The sequence below is a fragment of the Adiantum capillus-veneris genome, chromosome 7, assembly GCF_014529385.1.
Source record: "Adiantum capillus-veneris isolate H3 chromosome 7, ASM1452938v2, whole genome shotgun sequence".
Lineage (NCBI taxonomy): Eukaryota > Viridiplantae > Streptophyta > Polypodiopsida > Polypodiales > Pteridaceae > Adiantum > Adiantum capillus-veneris.
The window spans coordinates 119,398,226-119,423,350 of NC_140937.1; the positions used below are offsets into that span (position 1 = coordinate 119,398,226).

The following is a 25,125-nucleotide window of genomic DNA, read 5'->3' on the forward strand; positions in this document are numbered from 1 at the left end:
GTTGGAGATTGTTTCAGGAATTTTCAGCCATGGAGATTCTTGAAGACAGAAGAAGCAGGACTCTAGACGAAGTTGAAGCAAGAAAGGAGATTCAGAAGACTTTGTGTCGCTTTCGGCGTGGCCCAAAGAAGCAAGCGTTGCAGACCTTTATGAAGTTCAAGTACCGCACGACCCACACATCAGAGTGGGCCGGCGAAGAGTCACTTCCGGAATCATAGCATCAGTTAGGGGAATTTTCCAATGCATTTAGCCTATTTTCCTATTTATTGGTTATTTCACTTATTATTTTTAAGTGACTTTCCAACAAAAGTAGGTAGGGCAATTTTGCTAAGTTTCTATATAAGCAAACCCAAGTTAGCACTAAATGGCAGAAGAGGCAGCAGGAGCATCTTGCTCAACACGCACCTTCTCAGCAAGAACCCTCTCCATTCCCTTGGCGAGGCCACTCTCCGCAGCACCATCGTCGGCAATTCACTTCTCTCTCCCTAGCGTTCCTCTCATGCAAGAGATTGCCAGCAAGAAGAGAAAGGCCAGCGTTTCTGACTTCAGAAGATTCAGCGTTTTTCAGAAACCCTAAAAATACAGAAACCCTAAAAACGCAGAAAACCTTAAAAACGCAGCAAACCCTAAAAACCAGCGTTTTGGTTTTTCAGCCTTAGCGACATCAGGACAGCAGCATTTTCAGCTTATAGCAGAGCAACAGATTCAGCCCTCATTGGTTGCAGAAAATCCCCCAAAATTTACCTCAGAAAACGCAGCCAAACAGTCATTTTCAGCCACCGAAACAGTCCCGAAATTCAGCGATTAGAAGATCTCAGATTTTAGCGGTCGTCGTCGTCGTCACCGTCATCGTCATCGGCATAGACCAAGTTGCATAGTCCATTGCATACGCCTTGTACACCTTATGCAATCAAAGAATAGACCACTCTCGCCGACAAGAGTGGGGCCTTCGGAGGAGGGTTTTACAACCTCTCGGGTGTCGTATCTCTTCTCTCTCCTTCTCTCAGTCTCATTCACTTGCACGCACAATATCCACCCACTTTGTTCGTGATCACAACACTCTACAAGACCGAAAGCTCTCTCTTTCCCTAAGAACAAGGAACCTTGAGCAATAAGGATCACTAATCTTGAGAAAATACAACATTCATTCCGCTGCACCTAACAAAAAAAGCAACCTTGGTGTGAGCGCAAGGTCGCCAAGGCATGCGCCCGCAGAAAGGAGTAGAACTCGGGTGAAGAGAAGATCCTTCTCCAACGCGATTTGCAAGCGAAAGAAAACCTCAAGAACCCAAGATCTCACAAATCAAGAACCTCAAGACCCTCAAGAACCCAAGATCATAGTGCATGGTCGTCACCCGAAGCGGAATGGATACTTCGCATACAAGTGATGAGCATGAGAGAGGCGACGAAGACTTTTCCCCACCAGGAGATGATTTCTTCAACCCTCCCCCTTCGCCATCTACGCCACCAAGTGCACCAAACCCTATGGAGGCAATGGTCAAGCAGATGATGGCCATGATGGATAGACAAGAAGCAAATCGCCTAATTGCTCAGGACCGTGAGCGCGAGGAAAGAAACGCAAAACTTGCCACACAACAAGAAGACAATCGCCTTGCTTTAGAACGCGAGCGCAACGAACCTAAAGAACGAAAACAACAAAGAAAGGCGGAAGAGATGGCAAAAAACGCAGCCTTGGAGGCCGATCGTACAGCTCAAAGATTGGCTTTGGAGACCGAGCGTGAAGCTCAAAGAGAGCTACGCACTCAAGACTTGCTTCGACAAGCGCTAGCCTCGAAAACCGAACCACCCAAAGATCGTGGGAGTTCCTCAAGTGACGCAAGCCACGACGCGGATTCCAACCATCCAGTCACAGAAAAGTTGATTTTCAGTATGACGATAAGATGGATGCTACGGTTATTCATTCTTGGTTGCATCAATTTAGTGCTTATTTTGCAACAACTAAGAAGACAGGAAATAGAAAAGTTTTGATGGCAGCTATGTACCTTGCCGGTGATGCCATCAATTGGTACCACGCATGGCAAGAGGCACAGCTAGCTGTGCACCTAGAGGAAGCCGACAGATTCACGCCCCTTTCTTTCGATTGGGCTGATTTCCAAGACAAGCTCAAGGCGCGGTTTATGCCACCTCAGTACCTCGCACGATTGGAGGACGATCGCCGCTCTCTCAAGCAAAATGGTATGCCGGTTATGTCTTTTTCTAATCGTGTTTTGCAGCTAGGTATCCAATTACGTAAATCGGATGATGAGCGCAAAGAGGCTTTTTGTCACAAAGTGATTACGTGGCGGACAACAGAAACCCTAATTTCTGGCTGAAACCCTACAATTCCTGCAAACCCTAAAATCTGCCATGGAATATAATATACCCTTCCATGGACTCTAGGGCTGTCATCACAGATTGGAGCTCCTCCTGCGTGGAATTAGGGCAAGTGTATTGTTGTTCTAGCTTGTCGATCAGTGTCCAAGCGAGCTTTTCGAGACGGCCCTTGCGCTGATCATTGCCGCGAATATGGCCGATATGATCCCGCACGGCTTTGGCGATCGTAATCAGAGCAGGAGGGGCCACAACCAAGTCCGTCACTGCAGAGGCCGGATCCATAATTCACAACCTGCAGCTTCAATGTACAATTACTTCTGCCAGTGTGTGTGTGTACTGAGAGAGAGAGAGAGAGAGAGAGAGAGAGAGAGAGAGAGAGAGAGAGAGAGAATGTAGTCATTGTAGTCTGTGTGTGTGTGTGTGCGCGCATGTACTCTGTGTGCGTGTGTACTGTGTGAGAGAGAGAAGAAGAACACGAGGGTTGGGGAAGGACCCTAGTAGGTCTGTACGCATGTCTGGTTTGGGCATATCTCGCAAGATGCTTTAGCAATCGCTAGAGAAAATGCGAGCTCGTGCCAGGTGGCGGGGAAGGACACGGCAGCAGTGGCAACGCAAGGATCAGGTGGCGCCAGAAGACTATCTGCAAATGCTTTTTAAATGTCCCTGAGAGTTGCATGTGACGAGCTGGAGCCGCGAGAGCACAGTGCTGAAGGTCATTCTTGGCGAAAAGGTGAGCTCACTATGAACTGTCTGATTCCGCCTCCATCGTGTTTGTCGTGTTTATTTAAGAAGCTCCTGGTGACATTTTGATTGCCATTGCTATGCGAAGCTCTGATTGTGAAGCTGAGATTGGGATGATGTTGGTGAGTTGAGAACGTCCGACAGGTTGCATGTGTTCTTGCATGAGTGTGCAGTGTTGGGGTATTAGTCATTCGTTGCAGCACATGGCACGATTGAAAGCGAACGCCCGTCTGAAAGGTGATGCAGCAGAGCCAAGCCGTGGAAAGAGGAAGGAAAGGGCTCCTAGAGTAATGGAGATTAGCGTAACTATTTCGGTTGGAGGCGGTGACGTAGATGTTGCGTTATTGTCACGTATGCAGTCATACCTTGAAAAAGAGACTTTGGCTGGGTTATGTGCAGTCGAAAGGGGGGGAGACGTCTTCCACTTGCATTTTCAAATGATCATCCGATTGTGGACTAGCTCGTTGATCTTTGCAAACAAAAAAATCAAGCAGTACCTCGGGTGGGATAAAGATTCTCCAGCAGGAGCTCTGGTGCTTTGCCGCGCTTTGAAGCAGCGCAATATGCATACATTCGAGGGAATGCTTGGCTATTGCCTCAAGGATCATGGGCAGCCGCACTTCCAAATGGAGATGCATAATATTAACCCAAGCGACATAAATAGGGGCATTGAGCTATACAGTTTGTATGGCGGCGATGAGTTGAAAAAGAAGGTGTGCTTGACACCAGTGAATATATTTGACAGAGCATTTATGTTCTCGAAATTCAAATTGGCGCACCCTCTAGGTAGCGACTTTCTGTCGACATTGCATAAAATGCTCAAAACGGGAAGATACTATCCCTCGTCATGTTGGGTCACGCCGTATCAAGGCGGTGGGATGGACCTAGGGAAGACCAAGGCGCTTTGGAGGTGTATGGTGGACCCATCGTCGACAACGTACCAAGATGTTGTCAGCATATTCATCAATAGTCAAATGTATGGGACCTCCCATCCACGGGTTGACTGGTTTTTGTCTCGATGGCAAGACGTCCGAAGGTGCATTGGTCCATGGATTGAAACAGCATTGTAAACCCTGTGTTGATTAATGTCATAATCTGTCTCGTCCAGCCCGGCAAGTGTGGTTGCTGCTGATGAACAGCAAGAAAATGAACAAACAGAGGACGAGATCGGTGATCTTGAGTATATCCCATTGGTTCACAAGATAGGGGTGACAACAGTTGCGTGACTCTGTCTGTTAAGTTTCTGCCTTTGTTGTTTTGCTTTATTGTATTCAAATGTGGACATCTAAAAATAGCAGTACTGATGATTTTTTGCGTGCATGCAGGGAAACAATGGAACGGGTTGAAGAACGCGACTTTTTGATGACACCAGGAGAAACACAGCCAGATGACCTTCTGGACCAGATTGAAGACCCACGACTCGAGAAAATAGAAGAATTAGCAACACAAATTTTGTCTGAGCTCTCTGGAGATACACCAAATCACAACGAATCCTTCTGTGCGGAAGTGATAACAACAAACCGCGCTCTAAAAGATGCAATTGAAAGCTACCAAGGGGACCTTGCTGATGTCCAGATATGCAAGCTCGAGGAGCAGATTTTTGCGTTGTGGAAGGAGGTCTCATCGTTGAAAACACAACTCAATAGAATCAATGCGCTAATAATCAGAATTTCGGCGATGCTGAACAACAACACCATTGCGTAGCAAATATATCTGAGTACCAGCAACTCCTAGTCACTGACAAAAATAATTTTTTGAGAATGATATACGCCTTGATTGGCGCTTGCAAATATTCGACGATTGTTATCAAAAAATTTGTTCTTATGACCTGTCTTCACTTTGCTGTTTTGGCTCTTGTGATGTTTGGGATCTCATTAATGTCCACTAAATACTCTGCTGACCCTTTCTCCTTTGACCTCTCTCTGTCCCTCTTGCAGTATCTCCCTCTGACTCGAGTGTTGTTATCAGGCATGCAACCCTCCCTGGGATGACTTCACATACCGGAGCATTCTCAGACCGAGACCTGCTCGCCACAGTCAACCTGTCTGCGTGCAGACACGCCCCTGTCCATGCTAACTGTTACGAAGGCACACCTCGATGAGAGGCCAACGCAACCTCCGCGCGTGCAACTGGAGTTTTATCTACTGCTTTTGTTTTAATGAGCCAAAAAAAAAACGGAATCTGTGCACATTCCACTTAATCAACGTCGAGCGAGTAGTAGTAGTAGCAGTAATAGTAGTAGTAGTAGGATATTGCATCGGCCGCGCTTTACAAAATAACTTTTTTACCCTTTTCAGTGTAAGATGCTTGCAAAGCATACTGGAAAGAGAGAGCAACCACTTGGCAGATCCCTATAGGTTGAAAGAGATACGCAAAGAAGAGATTTTTTGAAACCAAAAATTGGATGCACTAAAGATGGCGCCCCAAAATCTGCAATCAAATATTCCGTCGCTGCTGGATGCTTAATTTGTGCAGAGGCCTATAGCACGGAGAAGAATTTTTCCCAGCTTGGTTGTGTACGTGTGTTGCTGCTATTTTTAACCCAGCCGTATCACTTTCCGCCCCAGCCGTTTGTGGACAACGCTCGGCATGCTTCTCCATCTGCACGTGTAGCGCTCGGTGTTTTATTTATCAACTGCAAGCTCTGGTTCCAATTGCCACTGCACGACTTGTAGCAGTACCCTCAACGCCATTAACCATTTTTGGCAGAGGCAGCTTGACCCATCTCTGCCATAACAAAGCCGACAATAGCCGCCCCACTTAACGCCATCGCCAGCAGGTCATTAGAATCGTGGCAAGCAAGAGGTGCTGAAAAGAGTCAATCATGCCATAGAGCAACACCCAACATCACATGTGTAGGCGTCAGAGGTCATGCACGACACCCTCAATAGCTTGCCTATGTTGGGCGCGCATAGACCGACAACAGTGAGGGTAGGGGTTGTGGGTGACAGCGAGGATGGGCCGGGCTCGTACCAGCACCCACAACTGTTGCTACCGTAAAAGCGGGGCTCCATTAAAGATCCAACTTTCAAACTGTCCAAAACAAAAGCTAAAGCACGCAGAGCTTGCAAGTACAACATCAAACCTGACCATGATTAGCAACCTGATTATGGGCAAATCCACCACCAGCAGCTTGCGTTAGGCGATAGGTCTTCAAGATCTAACCATGGGTGATAGCGTATGGAGAAGGACATTTACTTCACATTTGATGAAAACAGCACAGAGCTTCTTGACGCTGTCCTTGTTCAGCACATGCCGCAGTACAAAAGGAGTCATCTCAGACAAAACAGTCGCCAAGAACTGCTTGTGCTTTTGTAAAGTTGTCGTAGAGACGACATGTATGGTAACAATAAACTAAATTGATGGACGTCGAGCTCCTGCAGCAGCCCCATGCCTGCCAAACTTTTCATGGTCGTTCAGGCCAAGCACGCATGGCACGCCCACCAATAGCATCACGTTTGTCACATGCATGGCCTTGACTTCACAATACTACTCTCTTGAAGGACAGCAATCTCAGCTGGTCCTAATTACAGTCTGACTCAGCAACAAGGGCAAGGTGTCAAGTGTTGTGCCGGTCTTGGTTATTCTACATGCGCTCATGCTTAGCGGGCTACTGCCACTAAAGCCTTCATCTTGAAAGGCATGAGGCGAGCAACAATTTGATTCCGTGCCTTTGGTGAGAGGAAAGTCAGGGTAGCAAGAGGTGATGATCAGCCTTCTCCCCATTTTGCCATGTATCAACACATGGTGGCCTTGAGGAATCGTACGTACTTCCTAGCCGTGCAAAGAGTACGTGCTTCCAAGCTGAGCCAAAGGATAAGAGGCACGAAGCAGATTTGAGGCTGATCTGGTACAATTGTGACACGGAGACATGGAGCCACCCTTGTACATTCCTGTCGTCATCAAAGGGCGCTTGTTTGTTGAGGCACTTCTCCATGCGCTTCCATCAACGACTGGCAAATGTGAATGGAAGGTTAGGGCTCATCAGGTTCAAAACAGTGCTGCAAGAAAACCACAAGAACGTGTTGAATGCTACGCCCTTAAGAACTTGTGATGCTATTGAAAAGTCTCAAGCTATCCAGTCGCTCCTCCTGTGTTTAGGTCAATTCAAGCGCCAAGCTTTCTTCTGACTTATTCAGCATGTGAAGAAGGTGGACACAGATGGCATCTACAAAGATACGTTGGCAAGCGTGGATGCAGCTGTTGAGATAGTGGGGATAACGTATTGATATGAGAGCCAATTTGTGGTGTCTGGATTATTGACAAGCTGGAAAGTGTGGTTTTCTCTCCGGTTGAGTGATTATACAAAAGGCAGTGAGGTATCGGTTGTTGATTTAGACAAAACTGCTTAATGGGAGAGTTTCCTTGGTCACATATTTTGAAGGGGTAGTGGCTTGTACAATCAGATGCTTAAGCTACTCAAGCCCATAAGCACACGTACACTATTGAAAACTTGTGGATTGGGGCAGATTCAAGAGTGTAAGGCTTCCAGATAATGCTATATACTAGAGATGGTGTGGGTGTAGTTCAATGGTTGACGATGGCTCAATCAACATCTATGTGGTATGTGGTACACTTACGAAAGCAAAAATGGTTCATGATGAGGACCCTATTGCAATGTCATGTCTTGGAATGTACTAATTACAGGATATGCTCAACATGCCCATGATAAGGAAGCTAGCTGTTGCCTATTTTCAGTAGATGTGAAGTGAAGGCTCTTCATTAGATGCCATCAGATATGCTTGCACCCTCAAGACCTATATTGACATTTCGCAAGATGTCGCCATGGACGAATCCATGATGATATTGGTAGTCAAGGGCCATTGTTGAAGCGTGTCTTGCCTTGCAATGATTGCATTGATATGTATGCCAAATTCAATGTCCTCACAAAAGCACAAACTTTCCTTGATGAGCTTCTTCTCTGGGATGTCGTCTCTTGGAGCCCGTTAATTGCAAGATATGCCTAATGGCTGTGGCAAATAGGAAGCCTTGGACTGTTTTCAGCAAGTACCAAGAAAACACAAAAATTTCTTGATAACCTTCTTGTGTGGGATGTCATTATTGATTGCAGAATATGTCCAACATAGCTATTGCCAAGATATCCTGCGCTATTTTCAACCATCACGAAGTGAAGGCCTCTTTTAGGATGCAATTACCTATGTTTGTACCTTGAAGGCTTGTGTCATTGCACAAGACATTGACATCGACGAGAGAATTTACAAGTTAGCGGCTGTTTGCTGAAACGTATATATCTTACTTGGCGTCGCTTTGGTCGACACAAATGCAAATGGGAAGAAATCATGGCAAGGCAACCATAGCATCAACGATGTCCTCCAGTCTTTGTAAACTCAAAGGCAATGTTCTCTTCTTATATATCTGCAGTCTTTAGAGAAACTTTTGTCTCTCCAACACTAGAGGTGAAGCATAAGTGTCCCTCCAACATTGGAGGTGAAAAAAGGTGACCAGGGAAGGGCACGTTCCCTATGGTTTATAAAAATTGGGTGAGGACGGTGCCACCTTCCTACCATACATACGTATGGTTTTTGGTTTTTTGGGGGGCACAACATCCCGTGCGCGTATTGCATCTCTGCATTGTAGACAACATTAATCTTGAAAGGTTTTTGCTTTATACCTCACCTAACTCCGAATTCTCAATTGTGTGGTGAGGTTGTGGAGGTCTTGGAATAACTTCTAGACGAGATGCTATGAAGCCTACGAATCAAGCGAAGACTAAATATAGCAGGTACATCGATACTCCAGCTTTCATATTTCTTTTAGTGATCTCAAGTCTTGTTGGATCGATTCAAACAATCTTGCCATCAAACCCAAAAAGGCACACTAGTTTTTTCAATTTTACTCTATTTTTGTCATTTTTTCAAGCGGATTTTCTCCTTCTCCCCAAGCGGCTAATTTGGATTTTCAATCGGCTCAAGGAGGCATATTTGTTCGAACATTGTAGAGTGTGTGTGTGTGTGTGTGTGTGTGTGTGTGTGTGTGTGTGTGAGAGAGAGAGAGAGAGAGAGAGAGAGAGAGAGAGAGATAGTGGGGGGGGTGGGGGAAAAGAGAGGGAGGTAGTGTTGGAAAAATACAGGGATCCAATGTATTTTAATCAGCTAAATTGTAAAATCTTGGTTAGACTTTGAGCTAGCCTTTAAAAAAACCGATAGATTTACCACAAGTTTTGATGTTATTACCAGCAAAAGCTTCAAATTTTGACCTAAATATCGAAAGAATTTCAAGTTTACCCTTATTTTCACATATTAGGGAGAATCTATTTTTCTAGGCATGAAGGAAGGGAGAGGGAGAGGATCTTATGCATAGACTTTTAAGGCCTCACATTAGCACCAATATAGAGACACCTTTTAAAAACACTACAATGAAAAAAAAAATCATATTGTATCTAAGTGCAAACAAAGGTTATATTACATTTAATGTGATAGTGAAAATTTCGATGGTGAGAGATATGTACATTTTCTCCACCACTCCTCTATGGCCTTCTTAAGCAAAAAAAAATGGCAAGTTGTTGATGTTCATCGTGCCCGAATCATGTTCTCCACCACTCCACTATAGCCTTCTTAAGAAAAAAAATTAGCAAGTTGATGTTAATCGTACCTGAATCATGGACCATCGATAGATGTGCTGATGGTGGCCAAGGTTTGGGCCTTAGGTCTAAAAGTAGCACGAGGTATTGAGGGAAGAGTGAGCAATGGACATTGATGGGAGGAAAATGAGGCACAAGAATTGAAACACTGCATTGGAGTTTATTTTTTTTACGTCGAATCATACATTTATGCAAAAATTGAAATGTTGAGTGCACATCTTTACAATTAATTTTATTTTATAATGTCGTCCAAATTTGTTAGCTTGACATGTGTCCCTTAAAAAATTGAAACTAAGAAACTTTTACTTTCAAATGCTATTTCCCAAAGATGCTTTCAAATTTTGTTATAGCATGCTGAAAGAGACTTTAAAGAACAAAGGATTAAAGACTATTCATAGGAGTTTGCTCCATAGTTTTTTTGGCCTGCCCAAAGGGCAAAGGCTATAGAGATCACTTCTCTTTTTGTTGACTAAAGTAGGAATAAAATTGAGTTGTATTTTCAAACATTTTTTGATAGACTTAAAATGTTGATTGGTTGAAATAAGATAGTGGACACTCATTGAAATGAAGAGTGTGTAAATCTAATGATGGACATGTCTTGAGTTTTGAAAAATGAAATGAACGCTCATATATCAAAGAAAAGATTTTGTGTTGCCCAATGCCTTAGAAAGCATGAAACGTTGACAGCCTTATATGTTAAATGATAAAGCTTAGAGGCTCCACAAATCTCAAGAGTCACTTTTTGGCCTGCCCAAAGGGCAAAGGCTATAGCGATGCAATGTCTTTTTGTTGACTAAAATAGAAAAAATAATTGAGTTGTATTTTTAAGCATTGTTTGCTAAAGCCAAAAATGTTGATCGATTGAATTAAGATAGTGGGTATTCTTTTAAATGAAGAGTGTGTAACTCTAATGATGACATGTCTTTAGTTTTGAAATATTAAAGATTTTGGGCTGCCTCTAATGAAAAGAGAACGTGGGTTTAGTTTTGAGTTTTTTTTGCCTGCCCCAAAGGGGGGAGACATTAGTGATGGTTTTTCTTTTTGTTAATGAAAAAGAAAAGATTATCACTAAGAGGCTATTCACACAGCGACGCTAAATTTTTTTTTCCCGGCGTCGCTTTGAGCGTCGCTATGAGCGTCGCAAATTTCTTTGTAAATTTGCGACGCTCATAGCGACGCCGACTAGGCTAAAAAAATAACAGAGAGCGCTCAAAAAATCAGATCTCAGATGTGAGTTTTTCGGCGCCCTCAAGCAAGGAGCAGGTAATGCTCTCCCTCTCTCTCTCTCTCTCTCTCTTTCTTCTCCACACACACACACACACACACACACACACAAGGAGAGGAAGGAGAGTCAGGTATGCTCCTTCCCTCTCCCCACTCTCATGTTCCCTTCCCCTCTTTCTCTCTCCCTCTCTCACACACACACATAGTGTTTTTGAGAGAGAGAGAGAGAGAGAGAGAGAGAGAGTACAAACATAAACAAAAACGCACACACACATACATAAACAAAGAATGCACACACACATTGAGAGAGGAAAAGAGAGAGAGAGCATGCATAAACAAAAAACGCACGCATTGAGAGAGGAAAAGAGAGAAAGAACATGCATAAACAAAAAACGCACACATTGAAAGAGGAAAAGAGAGAGAAAACATGCATACGATCCAAAAAAACGCACACATTGAGAGAGAAAGAGAGAGAAACTAATTTAACGTCGTAGGAAACTAATTAAAATTAAAAGACCTAAAGATCTAGCCGACGAGGAGTTGAACTCAAGACCTATTATTCAAGAGGGAAATGGCATAACCAATCTATCATACTTGGCATGAGTGATAGAAAGGTTATACCATTTATCTCTTTTTATTGGCACACACATCCACACACGCGCACACACACAAGAAGAAGAGAGTTATAACGTCGTAGGAAACTATCATAAAAGACGTTAAAGATTAGGTTAGATGTAGATTTACGTTAAATTAAATTTAGGTTTATTTAAGTTAAATTAGATTAGATTTAGGTTTATTTTTAATTAGATTTACATTTATTTACGCTAGATTTAGATTTACGTTATATTAGATTAGATTTAGGTCTCCATAGACTGTGATGCCTGCATGAAGCGGGTGAAGAAAGCCCTCAATGGAATATAGGGTATTGCTGCCTTCACTCATGGTGGGCTCCGTCGATCCAAAAGTACTGGTGAAATGTCTTCAGAAGATAGGGAAGAAGGTGGATCTTCAGGGCGGCAAGAGTCACTACATCCCCGACACAATGACCATCTAGACAACCTCTAGTCATTCAACAGCAACTTCAAAGTTAGTAACAAGAGCAAGAACGGTCTAAAGGGCCAATTGCTGTCGTCAGATGTGGATGGAGATGAGGCAGCGTCACCGCCGGAAGTTAACTCTCACATCTTCAGTGATGAGAATGCCAACTCTTGCCGAGTTATGTGAAAAATTATGTGTTAAATCAGTTTTAAGGTTCTTATAATCCCTGTTAGTTTAGTTCTTTGTTTTTAATATAACATAATTTACGTTAGATTTAGATTTATGTTATATTAGATTAGGCTTAGGTTTATTTAGGTTTACCCACACACACACACACACACACAAGAAGAAGAGAGTTTTAACGTCGTAGGAAACTATCCCAAAAGACGTTAAAGATTAGGTTAGATGTAGACTTACTTTAAATTAGATTTAGGTTTATTTTTAGTTAGATTTACGTTTATTTAGATTTACGCTTATTTAAGTTAGATCGAGTCCACGCAAGAATTACTTACGGTTTAGGGTTTAGAGTTAGACGAACAATGAAAAGATCTACTGTGAAAAGATGTTAAGATGCTGTGAAGTGCTACGGCTAGAGAAGAGGCAAAGGGGTTTTGTCCACTACATGCAGTATCATGTAGACGTGGGTCTGTAGATTTCTTGTACCCACAAATATAGGTATTGACCAATAAAGACGAGATTATAACCCGGTGGTTCTGATCTCCGTGCACCTCTAGACCAAGGTGTGCGGGGATTGGACATGACTAGAGAATGTGAGGTAAAGAGAGAGAGAGAGAGAGAGAGAGAGAGAGAGAGAGAGAGAGAGAGAGAGAGAGAGAGAGAGAGAGAGAGAGAGAGAAGACGAAGAATGCCAATAGAATATTAAATTTGTTGTCCAGGTTATAAGATTTTTATCCTCATTATGAGTAGTGACGAGGATGTGGGACCGTCCAACCGAAACACCTATCTCTCAACGAGGGTCTTATGTCCTTGTAATCAATGCAAGCATGCTGTGCGACGGACAAGACGTGTTTCTTTGCAGAACGTTCGCGAATTTGGCGAGTTCAATCCATCTATTATAGATTGAGTTGTTGACAATTATAACTCGTCGGACTCTGACGCTGGCCAACAAGCAGCAATCTTGCAACCCAATAGACGTGTTCGCAGGCGTGATTTAAAAAGTGATTTAAAAAACAGAGTCATCAGCATACTTCATGATGAGTTTCCCGTTCCAACACGGGATCAGCGCTTCAATGAAGACCTGATGAAGATTCGAATGCGCGAATACTGTAAACACAAGCGTTTCGAAGTGCAAAAAGCAATCAAGCATGGGTGGAACAGGCTAGATTGGCTGGCCAAAGAAGATTGGAAGAATGCGAAGAAAGCAGCGCGCGAGAATCCCGACAAGTGGAATCAACAAAAGGATGCAGCCAGAGCGCGAGTAGAGGCAGGGAGCTCGCACCACTTGGGGAGCGGTGGATGGGCATCATTTGAGGCCGATTTTGTAAGTGTTTTCACATTGCTCTTTATGTTCGATAGTTTAGGGTTTATGAGTTTTTTAATTCTAACATAATGAATTCTTTGTATGTTTTGACAGTGGTCGATGACAGGACGTGATCCCACACCGTACGAGCGCGAGTACGCAGACAGGAAGGGCTTAAACGCCCTGATGGACATTCTCAGTTCTCGCGGCGGCATGGTTAGTATTAGGGTTTAATCTTTTCTATTTTTTGTATTGTTTTATAAATGTCGTTATATGTTTATACTTACTGAAAGCTGTTTTATTGTCTTTTTTTGCAGAATCCGACAGATATGCCGCTTGGACGCGATGAGACGTCTAGCTAGACGACGTCAGTTTAGCCATAGCTAGATAGCATTAGTTTAGGGTTTCTCATAGCTTATGTATCATGAGACGGATTTTATACGTCTTTTTGAACCATGTATATTATTACATTTGTCACCGCAGTTCATTTTGCCAATCAATTCTTTTTGCCAATCAATTCTTTATGCCTATGATGTTGTACAATTGTCATTATTACATTTGCCAATCAATTCATTTTGCCTATGATGTGTACAATTGTCAATTTTACGCTTGTCAATTTTGCAAACAATGCGTCTTGTGGGTGACTATTTTGGGTCTATTAGCTACCCTTACACTTTTTTTAAAAAGTGAATCAAGTGTAATATGGTTGATGGGTGGCAGGGCATTCAATTCCCTGTCGCCAAAAAATGTTTTCTCTCGGGCGTCGCTATAACCGTCGCTATTTATGGCTGTGTAGCGTTGCTATGAGCGTCGCTATAGACTTCTGTGTAAACGTCGCTATATAGCAACGCATATAGCGACGCTCTCGTAGCGACGCTATTAGCGACGGTTTTAGCGACGCGGGGGGTTATAAAAACCCAGTGTATTTCCGTCGCTAACTTGCGTCACAAGAGCACACAACCTCTTGTAGTGTATTTTTAAAAAAAGTTTATTTTTTTGTAATTCACACTTTTTGGCCAGCCCAGGCCCCAAGGGCTAACATTCAAGAAAGAATAATAAGTGGTAGTGGTGGGCTGTGGAAAAATGTGAAGGATCTAGAATCATCCATCCGATATGTATGAATGAAGAAGGGGAAAATATGAAACTATTAGAGTAAAACCCCCAATAAAAAACCGAGTCCCTGTGCTGGGACCCTTCTGCCGTCTTTAATAAAGTAGTTTCATTCCAGTATTAGGATAATTCAACCCTCGTGGTGGACTGGTTACTGCGCGCTACGATGGGGCTCTCGCCGTCGGATCTTGAGTTCAAGGCGTGCTGGCACACCGGCTTGATTTAGGCCCTTCAGTGTCTTCTTGCAGCTGGTGGCCAAATTTTTTACACGTGAAATTTTGTTTCGCGCCCTGTTGCCTGCGCACATCATCGCTTGTGGCGTCGTCTCTACCACAGGTAGGTCTAGCATTCAGCTCTCAAACGCGCCATTCCAAGGTGAAAACAGTGCAGAGCACCGGCAGCAATTTGTCAACTCTCTTAAGTGGCCCAATATTGGGGGTTTTACCCTGTGTAATTTTTGGCCTTCCCCAAGGGGTAAGCCTCAGTGATGCGCAATTTATTGATTGGTTGGAGAAGACTTTCAAGTTTTATTGGTTGAATAAAGTAATAATGAATATGGTATTTAAAATGTAGGCTGCACAATCAAGAGAAATGTTAGGCTGAAAGATCCATCGCATGTACAGACAGCTTGGGCATCGGCACGCGCGATGCACGATCGCATGCCAGAGAGAAAGCTCACAACATTAACGATGGTCGAGGGAGGAGGGAGTAGGTGCAGCTCTCACTGTAATATTCTGTTGCTAAGGCATCGCATACCTGCATTAGAAAAGTTTCATGTCTGCGGATCTCTCTCTCTCTCTCTCTCTCTCTCTCTCGGGCACACACAACTGCGCGCCTCCTGTTTTGGCATGTCTTGTGAGCCTGACCAGTGACCATGCTACCTTAGATCAAGAGGGTCGCTACCCATTGCATCTCTCTCTCTCTCTCTCTCTGAGTACAGGTGCGCCTCCTATTGACGGGCATATCATGGCCAGCTTAGCTAGGATAGGGCACATGGCTAGAGAGAGATCTAGCCTGCTCTTTGTTCTCCTTGTGGGATGTGGTAAGTAGTCGAAGCTCACAACAGTGGTTGCTATTTGCACACTGTGGTGGTGGAGCAGGGGGCAACCTAGCAGCGAATGGGAATTGTAGAATGATACATCAACGACACTACATTATAATCATGGCCAACAAAAGCCAGAATGCAGAATGGAGGTGGTCAATGAGAAATATGGGCTCAACGAGGTCCTTGACGCACCAGCTTCACGAATACGCCGAAGCTTCCTGATCTAGGAAGGCTTGTGCAGCAGCATGAGATTTGCCCTTTCTGATTGGAAAGCAACTCCTTCTGCTTCTGGTAAAAGTGATAAGATAAACTATATATAAGTATGTATGTATAATTGTCTTGCTTCCACCAGTTTTGACATAACCTTGTGCATACTTGGGGATCAGTTTTGACGTAACGCACATTGCATGACCGAAGCCGTAAAAACACAAGACTGTTTCTGACATTTTCCATGTGAGAAAGGAGTTGTTTCCCCTTTGTATTTGGCCTGCCGAGGTCATCCTCATGAACCACTACTCGGCGGGAGGACCGCACAGTACAGATTTAGCTAGGTGCAGTTTGGGCAAAAACAAGTTTTTGAAATTTTCCATGGGGGCAAGCATTTGTTTTCCCATGGTTTCTCCAGCATGAGCTACTCCATTGGATAAATCACATCAGGAGCTACTCCTTTGGAAAAATCACATCATGAGCTACTCCATTGGAAAAATCATGGCTATGTAGCTCCATGAGGTTAATGTTATAGTTGGGAGCAGGAGATTGTCGGCCGGTAACCAGCTTCCTCCCTGAATTGCACCTTATAGTAGGGATCAGGTGGCCGGCAACCAACTAATTCCTCTCTGAATTGCACCTAGCTATAGGTCTGTGGTCCTTCCCTCGCAGTAGCTCCCGACATTAATGTCATGATCCACAAATGGGGCTGGCATGGCAAGCCCACCTAGCTTGGTATGCGGTCCCTTCTTTGGAGAAGGCTACGATGTTGTCATATCTCATTTTGTGGGAATTATGATGGGAATGAACCAAAAACTTCTTGTGAAACTCTCAAATTACGACCTTTAATGATCCAGCTCGAGTAATTTGAGCTAGCATCAATGTACCAATTGTGTTTCCGCACTTGATTCCCGTATTGCAGGACAATGAGCAAACCCAAGGTGTAGGCTCATGCACTGCTTTTTTGCCAGATTTGCCAGCTAATTCCTAGCTTCTTGCTCAAGATCGTTTGAATGCTTTCTCAAGCACCTGATGATGGTTAATGCTTCATGCAGGCTGCTGAATAGACTAGCGTTGCCACAGATAACCAAGTCACCTTTGCAGGCATGCAACTCATGCTCTACGACAACACTGGGATCATCCGGCCCTGGTTGTCCAGTTCATGATCACCATCACTCTCGAATCACCCATGTTAGCAATGTAGAGTACTACTTCGACACGGTTCGGACTTCTTTCATCAACGCGGCAATAATGATGGTGCTCATAAGACAACTTTTCTAGCGCTCTTCGAAGCTGCAGAACTAGAATGTGTGACGCCCTCGTTCGGGACGTCGCTGAAACGGGACCGCGCCGGCTCACCTGCGTTGCAAACGGGACCTGCACGCAAGCAAACGCGCACACAAGAACGCAACTTGAAAACTGAACGCAAGAGGGACACAAGATTGAGGGACGCGAACGAATGATCAATATTGCAAGAAAGTGCCGAATACAAGGGACGTGAAGAATCACAGGAAAACGGGGCTCGCAAGTTGGGGGAAGTGGCACATACTTCCCTTATATACACCCCCGGGTTGAGAGAGCTTGACGCCCACGTCAAGCCAGGGTTTTGAGAGGTGCTGATACAAAAGTTGATGCCGAGGTTTTGGGGCGGATATTTACAAGGAGGGGAGTTAGATGTTGCCACCAAAATGTCTAGCTACTTAGAGTGATGCTAGTTACAAAGTGGGGGAAGGACTACTCTATGTGGTTGTCATTTAGTGGGTTGTCCTCCTCTTCAGTCGGCATGTTGTAGAAGCGCAGCACAAGGGGTCTCCCGAGTCGAAGCATGATTTCTTCAGGTACCCAAGTGCATTCCGTCATAGGGTGATTTTTCCATTTGACCTAGAATAATTGTCCCCGACGCCCAGAACGCGACTTTAGGATGGCCTCCGGCTCATGTGGCGGGCCATCCTTTACATATTCGGGGAGACTTCAGCCATAGGTGTTATCCGGCACAAACCTTTTGAGTAGACTTACATGGAAGGCGTTGTGGATGTTGATGTGTGATGGGAGGTCCAGCTTGTAGGTGATGTCGTTGTAGGACTTGAGCACTTTGTATGGACCATAGTAGCGGTGGTTGAACTTTGGGGAGAGGCCTTGGGGGAGGGTGATATTCTGAGAACTGACGAGGACTAAGTCACCTTCTTGGAAGAGTTGGGCAGGCCTTCGCTTTTGGTTGGCGTATTTGGCGATGCGTACCTTGCTTTGCTCGAGACTCTTCTTTGCACTTTGCATGCGGGTTTGCCATTGTTGAATAAACTCTTCACATTCCAAATCCTGGGCATGCACATTGCCGGTTGCCAGTGCAAGAGGTGTGATGACTTCTTTACCTGTGGAGAGCTCGAAGGGGGTGTAGCCAGTGCTGCTATGGATGGAGTTGTTGTAGTGGAATTCCAGGACGTCCATGTATTCGGACCAGTCCTTCTGATCTGCCTTGACGTAGCTGCGGATGTAGTCTTCAATGTCTTGGTTGACTCTTTCAGTTTGACCATCGGTTTTGGGGTGGTAGGCGGAGGAGAAGCGTAGCTGGGTGCCTAGTAGCTTGAAGAGCTCGCGCCAGAGGTCACTGAGGAAGCGGGTGTCGCGATCAGAAACTATGGCTAGGGGGAGGCCGTGGTATTTGAAGACTTTGGCGAAGAAGTGTTTTGCAAGTTGGTAGGCGGTGACGGGAGGCTTTGCAGGTATGAAGTGGGCTTGCTTGGTGAAGTAGTCGACGACCACCATGATGGTACTGTGGTCGTGTGAGGGGGGGAGGTCGACGATGAAGTCCATACTTACCATGTCCCAAGGCCGGGAGGGTGTTGGCATGGGGTGGAGGAGGCCGGCAGGCTTGACTCTTTGAGCTTTGACCAGTTGACAGGTTGGGCAGGTGCGCACGTAGTCGATTACGTCGTCCTTCATTTTGGGCCACATGTAATGTTGGTGGAGTTTGTCATAAGATCTTTTCTGGCCACCATGTCCAGCTAGCTTGCAGTCATGCGCTTCCCACATGAGATCTTTCTTGAGCTTTGGGTCATTGGGGATGTAGATTTTTCCATGCGCGTAGAAGAGGTTATCTCTAACTTCGAATAGACCCAGAGCAGCTTTACCAGAGATGTGGTCGTGGAGCATGCGGAGGAAAACAGGATCAGCTTTTTGTGCGTCGAGGATGCGTTGGCGTAGAGTGCTGGTTGCTGTGGAGATGGCTGTGAGGGTGGACATTCGACTGAGAGCATCTGGCATGACATTTGTAGTACCTGGTTTGTGGATGATGTCGATGTCGTATTCTGCCAGTGTATCTTGCCCCCTAGCTTGCTTGGGGGTGATTTTGGGCTGTCTGGAAGTACTTGAGGGAGATGTTGTCTGTGTAGACCTTTGTGTGTTTGTCTTGGACATAGTGTCACCACTTTCGGAGGCAGTGGACGATAGCGAGCATTTCCTTCTCATGTGTAGTCCATCTTGTCTCTACATCTGTGAATTTGTGGGATTCATAGGCTATGGGTTGATTCTCTTGCATGAGGACACCGCCAATGGCACCATCGGAGGCATCAGTGTGGACTTCAAAGGGTTTGGTGAAGTCGGGTAGTCGGAGGACGGGGGTACTACACATGGCTATCTTCAGGTTCTCAAAGGCCTCTTCTTCTCTAGAGGTCCACTGAAAGGGTTTGTGGCCTTTGGTTATCTCTGTAAGTGGGGCGGAAATCTTGCTGAAGCGGCGTGTGTACTAACAGAAACCCACAAATTCGCGAACTTCTTTGATGGATGTCGGGGGAGCCCACTTGATGACGGCGTCGACTTTCTTGGGGTCCACCATAATACCTTCGGACATGACGATGAAACCGAGGAACTCGATTTTCTGGACAGCAAACTCACATTTCTCCAGCTTTGCATAAAGTTGGTGTTCTCGGAGGCGCTGGAGTACTGCGGCGACATGCTTCTGGTGCTCTTCTAAGGTCTTGCTGTAAATGAGCAGATCATCGATGTAAGTGATGAGAAAGTCGTCAATCATGTCGCAGAAGCTGTCATGGATTATTCGGCAAAAAGTGCCAGGACCGCCGGTGAGACCGAAACCCAGGACAAGCCATTCCCAGGAGCCGTAGCGTGTGTGGAAGGCGGTCTTCGCAATGTCTTTAAGGGCAATGCGGACTTGGTGATAGCCTGAGCAAAGATCGATGCGCGTGAAGTACTTGGCACCCTGTAGTCTATCCAGGAGGTCTTCCATGAGGGGAATTGGGTACTTGTTTTTGATAGTTATTTTGTTGAGGGCCCGATAATCCACGCAGAGCCGCATCGAGCCATCTTTCTTCTTGACAAACAGGACTGGGGCCCCAAAAGGAGAGATGCTGGGCCGGATGAAACCTTGATCCTCTAATTCTTGGAGTTGCTTCTTGAGCTCTTTGAGCTCGATGTCGTTCATGCGGTAGGGGGCCTTCGCCGGGGGTGTGCTTCTTGGGATGAGGTCAATTTCATGTTGAATTTGACGGGGAGGGGGTAGGCCGGGGGGAAGTTTTGGAGGCATGACATCCTTGTACTTCTGGAGGATGGGGGTAAGGGAGGGGTCACCCACTTTGGCCTGCTCGATGGTGATGGAGTTGAGCCTTGCTGTGGGCTGTTCCTTTGCTTGCATGATGCAGAGGTGAACCTGAGCTCCTTTCTTGAGAGCCCGCTCTGCTTGCTTTGCACTCATGAGATTGAGTTTGGGGGGCGAGTGCTCTGGGACTTTCTGTTTGCCTTTCATCGCTGCTAACTGAGCAGGGTCTTGGCGGTTGATGGGAGGGGGATTGGTTTGAAGATGCGTCTGACGGGTGACAGCTTGCTTTGTTGTGAGTCTGGCGCCTTGTACTGTCACTGCTTTGCCTTGATTATTCAACAGTAATTGATCCACCTTCATGCCTAGGAGTGCAATGAGATACTTATCGTTGAAGGAGAGACCAATAATTGCCTCGAAGTCGTCCATTGGGACCACTATGAAATCAAGTCGACAGGTGAATTCGCCCATCTCAATCCTGACTTGAAGAGCTGCCTTGACATTGTTATCCTTTCCTTGGATAAACTTGACTGTCGTTTCATTGACGGTGGTGAGACGTAGGCCCAGACGCGCGGTGCATTGTGGTGATAGAAAATTGTGTGTGGCGCCTGAGTCTACCATGATCCATTGCTGCTGGGATCCTATTGTTGCCTGGACATATAAGTTCTGAATGTCTGTTATCGCTGCTGCCATGCATTGCGGGTGGAGGGATACTGCTCCAATCCGGGGTTGCTGGTTAGCAACAGGGCTAGCCAGCTCTTCGACTCTTATTCGGGGGGGGGTGGTTCTTCTATTTGGAGGGTGTTTACCCTGCTAGATGAGGAGGCTGCTTGATTGCGCTTGCGTACACAAGCGTAGTAGGGGCCATGAGCAATCCTGCAGTCACTGCACCAGACGCGATCGGGGCACGGGTTGTTATTGTTGCCCTTGTAAGTATTGGGGACAAAACTGCTGGACGTGGTGTTGTAGGAATTGCTTGCAAAAGAGTTGCGCGGTGGTGAGCGGGGTTCGTTGCTTTTGTTATTGGGTACAAATCCGCGGCCTAGCCCGGCGGTTGGGTTAGGGCAGTTGTTGGGGGCAAAATTGTTGGGGCGAGGGTTATTCGGGGGAAAACCTGGGGTTGAGTTTGTATCCCGTAGTTTTTCAACCATATTGGCGGCCACTTCCCAGGTGTTGGGATTCTGCTTCTCTACCTCGCGACGAGCCCAGGGCTTAAGGCCGTACAGGAAGCCATGTAGCTTGTCTACTGTGTGCATCAGTGGAAGTTGAAGCATCAGTCGGCGGTACTTGACAACGTAATCTGATATGTGGCCGTCTTGGCGTAGATCGCGCCACGAATCTCTGACTTTGCTGCCTTCATTCTCTGGGACAAAATAGCTGAGCATGTCTCTTTGTAAGTCTTCCCAGTCCTCCCAGTGCTTTGATGGCTGTTCAGTGAGGAACCATACATAGGCATCGTCGGCCAGGAAGGTTTTGGTCACTTGCACCCATCTGCGTCTGCCTATGTTGTTCCACTGCATGTAGTCTTCTACCTCTCTGAACCACTTGTTGAGTTCCAGTGAGGTGCGATGGCCTTTGTATTTCTCCGGGGGGATGGGTTTGAATTTGCCCAGTCTGTTTTCATCTTCTAGAGTTCTCTCAGGGCTGTAGTAGCGCCCTTCACTTCGGTCATCCAGGTAGCCTTCATCTTCGTCGACTATCTCTAATATTCCGGGCCGCGGTCGTCTTTGTGTGTTTCGCCGCGTGTTGACATTACTAGGACCCGGACGGTCTTCGTGTCGCTGGCCTAGCTGTGTTTGCAGTAGGTCACTCAGATTAGCGAACATCACGTTGATTTGGTGTTCTACGGAGGCCATGATGCGTGCCTCTAGTCTTTCTTCCATTGAGTCTTGGTGGTCTTGTCGCGACTTCTTCTCTTTGTTCTTCTTCGGGGCTCTATGCGGTTCCGGTTCAGTCCTGTATCCTTCTTCATCTTCTTGATTTCCCGCCATTGGGGTGCTCTTGTGGCCGGAGCGGAGGGAAATTCAAAAAATATCGAAAAACTGAAAAACTGCGAGATAACAGCTTGAAAACGTTGAAAAACTGTGAAACAGCGCAAAACAGGGTCCAAAACGACGAAAACCGCGAAAAACGGCTCAGAAACAGTGAAAACTGGTCCCAAACGGTGTAAGACGGGGCAAAACAAGGTAAAACGTTGAAAAACGATGGGGAACGTGGAGAAACGCGTCAAAACGGGCCAAGAATGCGGAGAACGCGGTGAAAACGGGGCGAAACGCGGGTCAAACGAGACAAAACGTTGAAAAACTGTGGAGAACGTGGAGAAAACGCAAGGAACGGGGCAACACGGGGCAACACGGGCTGAGAACGCGGAGAAAACGTGGAAAAACGAGGCAGACAGGCCGAAAACGTGGTGACAACCACGGGCCACGGGCCGACATCGGGTCGGCGGGGACTCGAGCCGAAGCTCTGATACCAAGTGTGACGCTCTCGTTCGGGACGTCACTGAAACGGGACCGCGCCGGCTCACCTGCGTTGCAAACGGGACCTGCAGGCAAGCAAACGCGCACACAAGAACGCAACTTGAGAACTAAACGCAAGAGGGACACGAGATTGAGGGACGCGAACGAATGATCAATATTGCAAAAAAGTGCCGAATACAAGGGACGTGAAGAATCACAGGAAAACGGGGCTCGCAAGTTGGGGGAAGTGGCACATACTTCCCTTATAGAATGATATCCCTTGGATGCATAAGCTTACCTTGGAGCCTTGCACACTTTTCAGTTAATTCCTTGGAAAACTTGCCACAAAAGGTGGCTAGCCTAAGGTCTGCATAGAGGCAAACCTCTTTCACCAACTATGCCAAATCTCTCCATGGTCAAAGGCTCCTTTCATAGCTTGCCCATCTCTCCTCACCTCATTCCCTGCTTAATACTTGTAGCTTTTCTTGATTATCTTGTCTACTTACGCTTTGCTTGTGGGGGCATCGTTTTTGGCATGTTGCATGACATTAATGCAGGTGAGCGAGCTAATTAATCTTTAAGGTTGAGGCCTACTACTTATGATTCAATCATGCTGCAAGCAAATGCGAATAAAAACAGTAGAAGATTTTTTATTTTTCCATGCTAAGAATGTAATTGTGTGTGTGAATAAGAGCTAGCCATGCTTGAAGGAGAGTGCGACTTCTCTATTACCTCACTCATGAAGATAATTCTTACATGATTTTCCAAGCTTTGGCATTTACGATGAGAGATTTTTCTTAGGATCTCTTGACGTTGTTGTAGAAGTGTTACCTTCATATTGAGTTAAGATAACTTGTCAAGCTAGCAAGCAGGTCTATGATGACTAGATTCTACAGGTGTATCGACAGATGAGCACTCTCAAGAATTCCATTTCCATTCTTAATGGAAAGAAATCACTCTTCACTAAGAGCAAACCATTCTCTCTCTCTCTCTCTCTCTCTCTCTCTCTCTCTCTATATATATATATATATATATATATATATATATATCTATCTATCTCGAAGTTGGTTGCCTGCACAATGTGCATAAGAGAATAAAGAGGAACTTAATTTGTACTAAGCTCTCTCTCTCTCTCTCTCTCTCTCTCACACACACACAGACACACACATATGATAGATCTTTGAGGTCTCTTGGGATAGTTGAGACTACTCTTTTTTTTTTTCTCTCCCACCTTTTCTCTTGCACGATATAGTTTAGCTTTCAATTCTTTCCTTCCTTGGAGATCCCTACACCTCACTCAAGGTGGGATGAGAAAGTGATGAACTTGTAATAAATTGGTAAAGCGTGTTCTAAGAGTACTCAACTCAAACTTTCTTTGAGGAGGAAATTGTTTCTTGCAACCCTTAATGAAGGATATGGGGCCGATCTCAATCGCTAGGGATATGGAAGTAATCACACATAGTCTCTTTGGTTGTCACAAGTCTCTTGCCATTATTTTTTGGGAGCATTTCATTCTCTATGAATCTATGAAGAATCCAAAAATTATATTTATATATATCTCTCCCCAGCTCCAAAATGGCAGGCCTTGTGATTTTATCACTTGTTCATTTTGAAATTTGAGAAGTTCTTTTACCCATCTTTTCATTTTGAGAATTTTCATTCACGGTTGAAACTTGAGGTAATAACTAAAGTTGTCATTTTTATTGGTTAAAACTTTATGGAAGGAATTTATCCTTTAGAGCTTTAATCTTTAAAGAATTTTTTTTTGAGATTTTAAAGCTAATCCAATGAGAAACTAGAGTTTTTTTTATTACAAGGTAAAAATTTGAATTAAAAAAAGTGAAAATGTTACATGGATCCACAGGTAGGGGGAGGGTCACCCCGAAATGTTAGAGTTTTAGGATTTACTAACTCAAAAACTTTAAAGCTTTTAAAGTGGGATTTACAACTTAGGGATCTATAGTTTTAATTTGTAAAAGACGTTTTAGAGCTTAAAAATGTAGAATTTTTAAAGTGGGGTGTAGAGCATAGGGATCTAAAGCTTAGGGTGTAGAGCTTAAGGGTGCTTTTTTAATTCAATTCACTATGCTTATGTTTTTTTAAAAGCTTAGAGTCGTAGAGATTTTAAAGTGGTATCTAGCCTGAGATCAAGGCCTAAAATTGACGCTTTTTTTTTTTGGTCAAGGGCTAGGTAATAACTAAAGTTGTCATTTTTGTTGGTTAAAACTTTATGGAAGGAATTTATCCTTTAGAGCTTTAATCTTTAAAGAATTTTTTTTTGATATTTTAAAGCTAATCCAATGAGTAACTAGAGTTTTTTTTTATTAGAAAGTAAAAATT

At 44.9% G+C, this 25,125-nt stretch overlaps 3 protein-coding genes across 3 annotated transcripts; 2 read left to right on the forward strand and 1 right to left on the reverse strand.

Moving 5' to 3' along the window:
• Nucleotides 1–3,365: 3,365 nt before the first annotated feature.
• Nucleotides 3,366–4,499, forward strand: LOC147454509 (uncharacterized). Its single transcript, XM_086517350.1, has one exon. The coding sequence runs from the start codon at nt 3,366–3,368 to the stop codon at nt 4,143–4,145; it is 780 nt and encodes a 259-aa protein (XP_086373476.1). The 3' UTR covers nt 4,146–4,499.
• Nucleotides 4,500–12,797: 8,298 nt separating this feature from the next.
• LOC147454510 (uncharacterized) lies at nt 12,798–13,880 on the forward strand. Its single transcript, XM_086517351.1, has 3 exons — nt 12,798–13,439; nt 13,533–13,634; nt 13,736–13,880. Exons 1-3 carry the CDS (start codon nt 13,200–13,202, stop codon nt 13,778–13,780), a joined length of 387 nt encoding a protein of 128 aa, XP_086373477.1. The 5' UTR covers nt 12,798–13,199; the 3' UTR covers nt 13,781–13,880.
• A 5,642-nt stretch (nt 13,881–19,522) lies between these two features.
• On the reverse strand, nt 19,523–22,317 carry LOC147454511 (uncharacterized). Its single transcript, XM_086517051.1, has 2 exons — nt 21,136–22,317; nt 19,523–21,058 (listed from the first exon to the last, which is right to left on the reverse strand). Exons 1-2 carry the CDS (start codon nt 22,315–22,317, stop codon nt 19,523–19,525), a joined length of 2,718 nt encoding a protein of 905 aa, XP_086373177.1.
• Between the last annotated feature and the right edge of the window lie 2,808 nt (nt 22,318–25,125).